Below are 11,411 nucleotides of genomic sequence, written 5' to 3'. Positions count from 1 at the left end.
CCATCAGTGCTGCCAATCTGTGCCCTCAGTGCTGCCAATCTGTGCCCATCAGTGCCACCAGTCAGTGCTGTCAGTCAATGCCCTTCAGTGCTGCCTATTAGAGCTCCTAGCTCTTCCCTCCTGCCAAGTGCCCCCTCAGCAAGCAGCTTACTATGGTGGCAATTGAGCGGGGTTCACTCCTGAGCCACTGCCTGGTGTGTCCAATTACACATGGAGCGTGGCCCAGCCCCGCCCCTGCTCTCTCCTCATTGGCTCACTAACTTTGATTAACAGTAGTGGGAGCCAATGGCTACTGTTGCTGTCTCAGCCAATGAGGAATAAGAGATTAAGGAGAGCCGAAACTCTCATGCACAGCACTGGATCAGGGTGGGGCTCAGGTAAGTTTTGGGGGGGGTAGGGGGCTGCTGCACACAGAAGTGTTTTGACCTTCATGCATAGAATACAACCTTCAGACTTTACAACAACTCCTCTGTAACAGGAATTAGGAGGAGGGTGGTGGTGTACAGATCAGGAGATATGCCCTGTTGTCACCCTGGGACAGGAAGTGAATTACTGGCAGGATCACCGGGTGAAAACAAAAAGCCTAAAAAAAAAATGAATGCTGCCACCACATATAAGGACTGGTAGGTTGCAGCTCGCCGGCAGTGCACCGTTTCAATGCCTTCCAGTTTATGAAGCTTTCCATCCTACAGACTTTTCCACCTGACAGGGCCGTGGATAAGGGGGTACCACCAGTCCTCCTGTATTGGCCCCAGCCCAGCGGGGGGGCCCAGGCAGCTGGGTGAATCAGACGTGGGCAGAAGAAGGGGACGGCACGGGGACCAAAAATTACTGGAACCAATCCCCTGTATGGCTCTCCCTGCAGCAGCTAAATACTGGCTTCTTCTCCTCTACCTTCTGCTGGCTTTCAGCTTCTGCAGAGAGAGCCATACAGGGGATCGGTTCCAGTAATGGCCCCCCCAGCACTAGTCGCCCTCCCTGTGCACCATATGTTTCCTCCGTTGCCCAAGCCACCCTCACAGTTCTGCTGGCTTCCCTCCTCTCCTTCCTACCAGAAGCTGTAAGCACACAATAGGATCCTCTAGGATGGAGGGTTTGGTAAATATGTTACATTTACCAGCCCCTTCCTTTCCCGAATGAACACAATGAGTGATCGGTGCCAATCACTCACTGTGTTCATTCATAACTGAAGCAGAGTAAACAGATTTTTTTTTTTGGGGGGGGGGGGGCGTATGGGGTCCCACAGTTTCTAACAGCAGTCCTACCACCTGGTATGTGCAAGCTTTCATGAGTTTCACTCAGTAGGGCACTTACTCCCTATGAGTAAGCCCCGAACTAAGCAAAACGTGTTAGACTTGCATATACCAGGTGGAAAAGTCTGTACGATGGAGGAGTGGTGCCTGCAGCAGTTGGAGGAGTGGTGCCTTCAGCAGATGGAGGAGTGGTGCCTTCAGCAGATGGAGGAGTGGTGCCTCCAGTGGAACATTGTACCTTGTCTGTTAACCCAGTACCATATTGAGCTACGAAAAAGTAAATATTTCTTACCCAGTTTGCTGCAGGACAGGTTCACTGAGTGCAGAAGTAGAGATCGATGTTGGAAGACGTAACTGGACTCTTGGCCTACGGTCTGAGTAACATCTTCGAACGAAAGGTTGGGGATTTGCTGCACTTGTTGCAAGACTTCTGCGATGGCCATCATACTGACGTCCTGATAAATTGTGTTTCAGTACAGAAACTGAAGCTTGGTTGGGTGTAGTTTCTGGAATATTTGGGCATGGTGGAGAAGCAGGTTTTGTTTCAAATAAGGACGAAGACGATGGGCAAAATATTGATTGTGCATTGCCAAACATTTTTGGGGAAGCCTGTGGCTCATCCGAGCTTCGTCTTATGCCCCTATGCGTAAAGGATGGAGAAAGTGGAGGAGAAGGTGTGAAATGTGAAGGGGGACTAGGTTCGCGTCGACTGCTTGGTGGGCTTGGTGCTCTAGGTTGGCTTGGTGGACTTTGTTGCTTTCGTGTTTGAGGGGGGCTTGGCAACCTGTGCTGACCTGGTGGACTTTGTTGTCTTTGTATCTGAGGGGGGCTTGGCAGTCTCTGCTGACTTGGTGGACTTTGTTGTCTTCGTATCTGAGGGGGGCTTGGCATTCTTTGATGACGTGGTGGACTTTGTTGTCTCCGCATCTGAGGAGGGCTTGGCATTTTATGGTGACTTGGTGGACTTTGTTGTCTCCGTATCTGAGGAGGGCTTGGCATTCTTTGATGACTTGGTGGACTTTGTTGTCTCCGTATCTGAGGAGGGCTCATTGACTTGCGCAGGGTTGGAGGACTAGACAACTTGGATTGATTTGGAGGGCTTGGTACACTGGAAGAACATGAAGGAACGGTGTTTTTCTGAGCTGAAGGATTACTAGGGTGTACCTGGGAGCGAGTTTTAATTATAGCTCTTGCAATTGGAGGGCTTGCTGTTTTTCTCTCTATTGGTGGGGAAGAGGCTGTTGCTCTTGTTGGGGAGGATCTTCTCGGTGTTACTGAACTTTTTTCACTCCTTTGTAACACAGGAGAACATTGCTTTTGCTCCACAGAATCAATATGAGGGATTGACCTCAACGTTTCACCATCACCTGGGTTTTGTAAAGGAATTATTTTACGTGACTGCCTGTATAAATGTGCAACTTCCTCAAATTCATTTTTCCTCGTAGGGTCCAGTCCTAGATCTTTTTCTTGGTTGCGTTGATCAGACTGCAACGAGAATTTTCTAAGCCCAGTGGCTGGCTCTTTTTTACCAGAAGTCCTAAAGATTGGCATATAGGCTTCAGTACTGTTTTTGTTTGGTAACAAGTCTTTTATATTAATAGATGTTTTAATTTTTGAAGCTGTGGAGGCATTCCTTACTCCACAAGGTAAGTTGTTATGGTTAGGGCCATCACTCTGAAGTAAACTGAAGGAATTATCCATCAGTATTTCTGGAGGAGGAGGAGGCAGGTTCTCCAGGTCTTCAATCCCAGATTCATTTGTGTAAGTCCTGTTAGAATCCTGAGTTGCAGAAGATTCCAAAGGAGTGCTACATTTACCCGATATGATGTTTGCACCTGAATTTGAAGGCTTCCCATCAACTGTTGACAAATTATCATTAATGTTATCTAAATCCTGTAATCCTTTACAGGCCGGAATCGTGGGAGGTAGGACAGGTACTCCAACTTTTCGAACGCATCGAAGTGGTCCCAGTGTTTTCCGATTTAGGCTTTTGATTGAATTGTCTTCTGGGCTAAAAGCTTGAATAAGTTTACGCACAGACTGCCTTGGAGAAATAATGCTCTCTAGCCTTTGCTCTACTCTGGTGGGATTGTCTATAGTCTTTGTGTCCTGTTTAGGCAATTTTGTATTTTCTATATGACTGTCTTCATTAGCATTTGGGTCCTTTGCTACATCATTATTAGGTTTCCTTACTGGAATTAATTCCTGACTAGGCAATATATTAAAACTCTTATCAAGACAAGCCTTTAATTTGTTGGTTGGAGCAGCACTTGAACTAAGGCATCCAGTATGCACAAAGGATTTACTACCGCAGTGTTGTGGTGCTTCTTTGTTTCTAGTTCCATTTGATAAATACACTTGTTCTAACTTTTTGGTGAGTTCTTTTTGTGTCCTCTGAAGTTCCAAAAGAGTAGGATCTTCACCCTGGCTTTTAAGTGACTCTGCAGACCTGGACCTTCTGTGCCTAGCAGTCCTCCTGTTGCTTCCATCTGCTGAACTAGGCCTTACCGCCTCTGGGCTTACTTCTTCTCTAGTCCACACGTTACTGTAGGATTTGCCCGGGACAAACTTAATTTTTTCACTTATAGCTTCTTTCATTTTCAATGTCATTTCTTCATTTTCTGGGTTTTCTATCCATTTGGGCGAGTGTTTATAAGCACATGTTCCTGCGGGAGAGGTGAGAGGCCTTTGTGGTAAGGTAATCAGACTTGATAAACTTTTGTTATCATCACTTTCTTCATAACTTTCATCACTGCTACTTGAATCTTCCAGGTCTTGACCATGAATGCTTTCTAGGGTTGCACAGGTCCCAAGAGAGCTCGCCGAATTATTACTGGTTATGCTAATTTGCTTAGAAACTCTGGGACTGTCTACTTGTTTTTGAGAACCGACCGTGTTAGCCGCACAGGATAACCCCACCTTTGATATGGTTCCTTCACTTTTTTCCAGACTTATACATCTAGTTGTGTCGATGCTTGCCCGGTTTTCCATTTTTTCAAGAGATCTGTATCCTCTAATGGATTCACCGTCGCCCCCAAATCCACTGTCCTCGGAATAAAGAGTCAAATCATTGGGATGGGGCTTTGTAGAACCAGCTGCGGAGTCTTCCAGCACCTTGACCATCTTTAGCAGGCGTTCATCATAGTGTTCCTTTTTCTTTAGCTTTTCCTGGAAACTGTTGACAGCCGACTGTAAGAAAAGACAGGTTTCCTGCAAGGCATTTGTGGTTAATGAGGACACTGTGCCATTTAAAGACTGCATTCTGTTTACCGTATACTGGAGCAACTGTTGCAGTAAGTCTGGATGCTCCGAGAGGTTGTCTTTTGTGCTTGGCCAGGTGAGGTTGCCTCCCACATCTTTCAAAAGCTTTTCACCATCTTCAGCGATTTCTCCCAAACACTGGTTGATCTCATCAAACCTCAGAGCCATGAAACTAACCATCTGCTGCATGATAAGCTGGGTCTGGGTTGCTTGGTTGGCCATGGAAATGATGCCTTCATATTTCGACAGATTAGGGTTCAAGAAAGCGTAGGCATCTTGGTGAGCCTTCACCAGCAGTTCCGGAAAGTCAACTTTCTTTTCTGCTTCAGGAAGAACGGTCTGATTCTGCTTTGCGTGGCGGCTGTGTTTACCAGACTTACGGCTTTTGGATTTCTTGCCTCTCTTTGGGTTGCCATCCTGTTGTGCGTCTTGCGGCAGCTCTTGCTCTGAGCAGGTTGAACTGTATTTCCTTGCAGTTCTTCTCTTTTGGTATTTCAGATTGACCATTCCTTCATCAGCCGTACCGTGTCCTTCATACTTCCTTTGGTCTTCCGAAAGGGACCCACTCCTAGACAGCCCACCACTGGCATCTGAAAAAACATGATTGGTTTCATGATCAGAATCTTTCGATCTGGTTTTCGGTTCATTGCTGAGGTCATGGCAGCTTGGATACTTATCTCCGGCCAAAGGAATTGTAATTCCATTGCTGTGCTCCTCAGGTGGAAGTATGGCTTTGTTGCTCTTCAAAGGTTTAGCTGCGTTCTTCGCAAGAATTTGAATGATCCCATTCTGAGAAGGTGAGCAGCCCATAGCACGACTCTACAAGTACCAGCTTATCGAACAAGTCAATGGTCTGTTGTCTCTCGGAGTCCCACCATCGTCTTAATCCTCCAGAGTCCCATGCTTGAAATATTATGTCTTCCTTAGAATAATTATTGTATGGCGATGTCAGATTTTTTTTTTCAGCAGTTGCAAGTCAGCACAGCAGCTCCATATGATACAGATTGAAGGCTCTCTTCTGTGTTGTTCCCATCCAATGACAGATGTCAGGAGCAAATAGGATTTAGAGCTTACTAGATTAAGTCGACTTTATCCGAAGAACAGCCGTATTTAATTGGAAGAAACAAACTGACACGTAAGAGATTCCAGCACTTGTCACAAATTTGTTGCTGGGAAGTATCTCCTAAGGAGAACTCAAAGTCTGTCACTTCTTAAGTTCAAAGGAAAATGGAAGATCCGTCTAATAAAACCGACATTTCATCTGATGAAGAACACACATATACAACGCAGACAAGGATGCCCATAAAACAGACAGGATTATCATTTTAACCCCTCGGCCTCCGGAACATTTACCCTCTTTCCTGACCGGGCCATCTTTGCGATACGGCGCTGTGTTATTTTAACTGACAATTTCGCGGTTATGCAACGCTGTACAAAAATTAAATTTGTGTCCCTCCCCCCCCCCACAAGCAGAGCTTTATTTTGGTGGCATTTGATCACCTCTGCGGTTTTTACTTTTTGCGTTATAAACAAACAAGACTGAAAATTTTGATATATAATCCTAGATTGTAAGCTCCCAGGATCAGGGCCCTCCTTTCCCTCTTGTATTGATCTGTATTGTCTCCCATTATATTGTAAAGTGCTGAGCAAACTGTTGGTGCCATAAATCCTGTATAATAATAATAAACATATAATATTTAATATTGTTTTCTATATATTATATTTTAATAATAATATAAACATATAATATTTTTTTTCTACAGATTATATTTTAATAATAATAATAATAATAATATAAACATATATAATATTTTTTTTCTATAGAATATATTTTAATAATAATAATATAAACATATATTTATTTTTTTTTCTACAGATTATATTTTAATAATAATAATATAAACATATAATATATAATATTTTTTTTCTATATTTATATTTTCTATAATAAAACATATCCAATAAAAAATGTTCATCTTCTGAAGAACACATATATGCAATGCAGACAAGGATGCCCATAAAACAGACAGGATTATTGTTTTAACCCCTCGCCCTCTGGAAGATTTAACCTCTTTCCTGACCGGGCCATTTTTGCGATACAGCGCTGTGTTATTTTAACTGACAATTGTGCGGTCATGCCACGCTGTACAAAAATTACATTCGTTCTCCCCCCCCCCCACAAGCAGAGTTTTATTTTGGTGGCATTTGATCACCTTTGCGGTTCTTACTTTTTGCGTTATAAACAAACAAGACAGAAAATTTTGATATATAATAATATATAATCCTAGATTGTAAGCTCCCAGGATCAGGGCCCTCCTATCCCGCTTGTACTGATCTGTATTGTTGCTGTATTGTCTCCCGTTCTATTGTAAAGTGCTGAGCAAACCGTTGGTGCCATAAATCCTGTATAATAATAATAAACATATAATATTTTTTTTCTATAGATTATATAATAATAATAATAATAATAATAATAATAATAATAATATAAACATATAATATATAATATTTTTTTTCTATAGATTATATTTTAATAATAATAATAATAATAATAATAATAATAATAATATAAACATGTAATATATAATATTTTTTTTCTATATTTATATTTTCTACTATAAAACATATCCAATAAAAAATTTTCATCTTCTGAAGAACACATATATGCAATGCAGACAAGGATGCCCATAAAACAGACAGGATTATTGTTTTAACCCTTCACCCTCCGGAACATTTACCCTCTTTCCTGACCGGGCCATTTTTGCGATACGGCGCTGTGTTATTTTAACTGACAATTGTGCAATCATGCCACGCTGTACAAAAATTAAATTCATGTCCCTCCCCCCCCCACAAGCAGAGCTTTATTTTGGTGACATTTGATCACCTCTGTGGTTTTTACTTTTTGCGTTATAAACAAACAAGTCCAAAGATTTTGATTTATTTATTTATTTCAGGTACTTATATAGCGCCGTAAATTTACGCAGCACTTTACATATATATTGTACATTCACAACAGTCCCCGCCCCCAAGGAGCGTAGAATCTAAGGTCCCTAACTCACATTCATACATACACATACTAGGGACAATTTAGACAGGAGCCAATTCACCTACCAGCATGTCTTTGGCGTGTGGGAGGAAACCAGAGTACCCGGAGGAAACCCACGCAGGCACAGGGAGAACATGCAAACTCCAGGCAAGTGGTGCCATGGTTGGGATTCAAACCAATGACCCGAGTACTGCCAGGTGGAAGTGCTAACCATTTAGCTACTGTGCTGCCCATAATAATATATAAACTTATAATATATAATATTTTTTATTTTCTAGTATAAAACATATCCAAGAAAAAAATTTCATCTTCTGAAAAACACATATATACAAAGCAGACAAGGATGCCCATAAAACAGACAGGATTAGTGTTTTAACCCCTCGCCCTCCGGAAGATTAATGCAGGCCATAGACGGGTCGAAAACCGGACGTTTAAAAAAAACAAAAAAACGAAAAATCGATCGTTCAATAGGTCAATGTTACCACCAACGGTAAAAAAAAATTGGCCAATTTTCGTCCCGTCTACGGCCGGCATTTAATTACTTCTGTCCCTGCAGAGAGCTCCGCTATTATATTTGACATGAAAGTCTTGCGGTTGCAAAAATGTATCCATTTGTATCCATTTCGGATACAGATGTTTTTATTCGGATACAAATGGATACAATGTTGCAACCGCAAGACTTTTTCATCTCAAATATATTAGCGGACTGGAATTCTTCTTTTTCTTCTTCTTCTTCATCTTCTTTTTCTTCTTCATCTTCTTGCAGGTCACGGCTCATGTGCAGATTTTTTATCGGTAAAACGATTGGCCGATTTGCCCGTCATTGCCAGGAAAATCGGCCGATCGGCAAAATCGGTCGATTTTTTTCCAAATTTACTGCTAAAAAAAAATGTGCCAAAGCCCCGAAAAATGGCCGACCAATTAACCCACTAACGGTGTGAAAATCAGTCGATTTTTTTTTCGTCCGAAAAATCGGCCGATTTTCAACCCGTCTATGGCCTGCATTACCCTCTGTCCTGACCGGGCCATTTTTGCGATACGGCGCTGTGTTATTTTAACTGACAATTGCGCGGTCATGCCATGCTGTACATAAATTAAATTTGTGTCCCTTTTTTTCCCCCCGCACACAAATAGAGCTTTAGTTTGATGGCATTTGATCACCTTTGCAGTTTTTACTTTTTGGGTTATAAAAAAACAAGACTGAAAATTTTGATATATAATAATATACAGGTGAAACTCGAAAAATGAGAATCTGGTGCAAAAGTTCATTTATTTCATTGCAGCAACTTAAAAGGTGAAACTAATATATGAGACTCATTCCATGCAAAGCAAGATAGTTCCAGCCGTGATTTGTCATCATTGTGATGATTATGGCTTACAGCTCATGAAAACCCCAAATCCACAATCTCAGAAAATGAGAATATTGTGAAAAGGTGGAATAATCTCGGCTCAAAGTGTCCCACTCTAATCAGCTCATTCAGCCATAACACCTGCAAAGGGTTCCTGAGCCTTTCAATGGTCTCTCAGTCTGGTTCAGTAGGAATCACAATCATGGGAAAGACTGCTGACCTGACACCATCACTGACACCCTCCATAAGGAGGGAAAGCCTCAAAAGGTCATTGCAGAAGAAGTTGGATGTTCCCAAAGTGCTGTATCAAAGCACATTAATAGAAAGTTATGTGGAAGGGAAAAGTGTGGAAGAAAAAGGTGCACAAGCAGCAGGGATGACCGCAGCCTGGAGAGGATTGTCAGGAAAAGGCCATTCAAAAGTGTTGGGGACTTTCACAAGGAGTGGACTGAGGCTGGAGTCAGTGCATCAAGAGCCACCACACACAGATGGATCCTGGACATGGGCTTCAAATGTCGTATTCCTCTTGTCAAGCCGCTCCTGAACAACAAACAACGTCAGAAGTGTCTTACCTGGGCTAAAGAAAAACAGACCTGGTGTGTTGCTCAGTGGTCCAAAGTCCTCTTTTCTGATGGGAGTAACTTTTGCATCTCATTTGGAAACCAAGGACCCCGAGTATGGAGGAAGAATGGAGAGGCCCAAGGACCCCGAGTATGGAGGAAGAATGGAGAGGCCCAAGGACCCCGAGTATGGAGGAAGAATGGAGAGGCCCGAGGACCCCGAGTATGGAGGAGGAATGGAGAGGCCCAAGGACCCTGAGTATGGACGAAGAATGGAGAGGCACGAGGACCCCGAGTATGGAGGAAGAATGGAGAGGCCCAAGGACCCCGAGTATGGAGGAGGAATGGAGAGGCCCAAGGACCCCGAGTATGGAGGAAGAATGGAGAGGCCCAAGGACCCCGAGTATGGAGGAGGAATGGAGAGGCCCAAGGACCCCGAGTATGGAGGAAGAATGGAGAGGCCCAAGGACCCCGAGTATGGAGGAAGAATGGAGAGGCCCAAGGACCCCGAGTATGGAGGAGGAATGGAGAGGCCCAAGGACCCCAAGTATGGAGGAGGAATGGAGAGGCCCAAGGACCCCGAGTATGGAGGAAGAATGGAGAGGCCCAAGGACCCCGAGTATGGAGGAAGAATGGAGAGGCACAAGGACCCCGAGTATGGAGGAAGAATGGAGAGTCCCAAGGACCCCGAGTATGGAGGAAGAATGGAGAGGCACAAGGACCCCGAGTATGGAGGAAGAATGGAGAGGCACAAGGACCCCGAGTATGGAGGAAGAATGGAGAGGCCCAAGGACCCCGAGTATGGAGGAAGAATGGTGAGGCCCAAGGACCCCGAGTATGGAGGAAGAATGGAGAGGCACAAGGGCCCCGAGTATGGAGGAAGAATGGAGAGGCCCAAGGACCCCGAGTATGGAGGAAGAATGGAGAGGCACACACTGCAAGATGCTTGAAGTCCAGTGTGAAGTTTCCACAGTCTGTGTTGATTTGGGGAGCCATGTCATCTGCTGGTGTTGGCCCACTGTGCTTCAGTAAGTCCAGGGTCACCGCAGCCGTCTACCAGGAGATTTTGGAGCACTTCATGCTTCCTTCCGCAGATGAGCTTTATGGGAATGCTGACTTCATTTTCCAGCAGGACTTGGCTCCGCCCACACTGCCAAAAGCACCAAAACCTGGTTCAATGACCGTGGGATTACTGTGTTTGATTGGCCAGCAAACTCGCCTGACCTGAACCCCATAGAGAATCTATGGGGCATTGCCAAGAGAAAGATGAGAGACATGAGACCCAACAATGCAGAAGAGCTGACGGCCGCTATTGAAGCATCCTGGTCTTCCATAACACCTCAGCAGTGCCACAGGCTGATAGCTTCCATGCCACGCCGCATTGAGGCAGTAATTGCTGCAAAAGGGGCCCAAACCAAGTACTGAGTACATATGCAGCTTCTACTTCTCAGAGGTGCGATATTGTTCTATGTACAATCCGTGTTTTATTGATTGCATGGAATATTCTCATTTTCTGAGATTGTGGATTTGGGGTTTTCATGAGCTGTAAGCCATAATCATCACAATGATGACAAATCACGGCTGGAACTATCTTGCTTTGCATGGAATGAGTCTCATATATTAGTGTCACCTTTTAAGTTGCTGCACTGAAATCAATGAATGAATGAATGCACCAGATTCTCATTTTTCGGGTTTCACCTGTATATAATATTTTTTATTTTCTACTATAAAACATATCCAATAAAAAAATGTAAAAAAAAAAAAATCTGATTTCTTCATAAATTTAGGCCAAAATGTATTCCACTACATATATTCGGTTAAAAAAAAATCCCAATAGGTGTATATTGATTAGTTTGCGCAAAAGTTATAGCGACTACAAACTATGATGTATATACTGGAATTTCTTTTATTTATTTATTTTTATACTACTAATGATGGCGAT

At 43.3% G+C, this 11,411-nt stretch overlaps 1 protein-coding gene across 1 annotated transcript; it reads right to left on the bottom strand.

The window, feature by feature from the left end:
- Nucleotides 1-1,541: 1,541 nt before the first annotated feature.
- PCARE (photoreceptor cilium actin regulator) lies at nt 1,542-5,469 on the bottom strand. The gene has a single exon (XM_089665751.1). It carries the CDS (start codon nt 5,322-5,324, stop codon nt 1,542-1,544), a length of 3,783 nt encoding a protein of 1,260 aa, XP_089521877.1. The 5' UTR covers nt 5,325-5,469.
- Between the last annotated feature and the right edge of the window lie 5,942 nt (nt 5,470-11,411).

Source organism: Staurois parvus, unplaced genomic scaffold (genome assembly GCF_062004578.1).
Source record: "Staurois parvus isolate SC_StPar_1 unplaced genomic scaffold, SC_StPar_1.0 ptg002325l, whole genome shotgun sequence".
Lineage (NCBI taxonomy): Eukaryota > Metazoa > Chordata > Amphibia > Anura > Ranidae > Staurois > Staurois parvus.
Note: the sequence above shows the minus strand (reverse complement) of the source record. Positions and strands in the feature narration are given on the sequence as shown.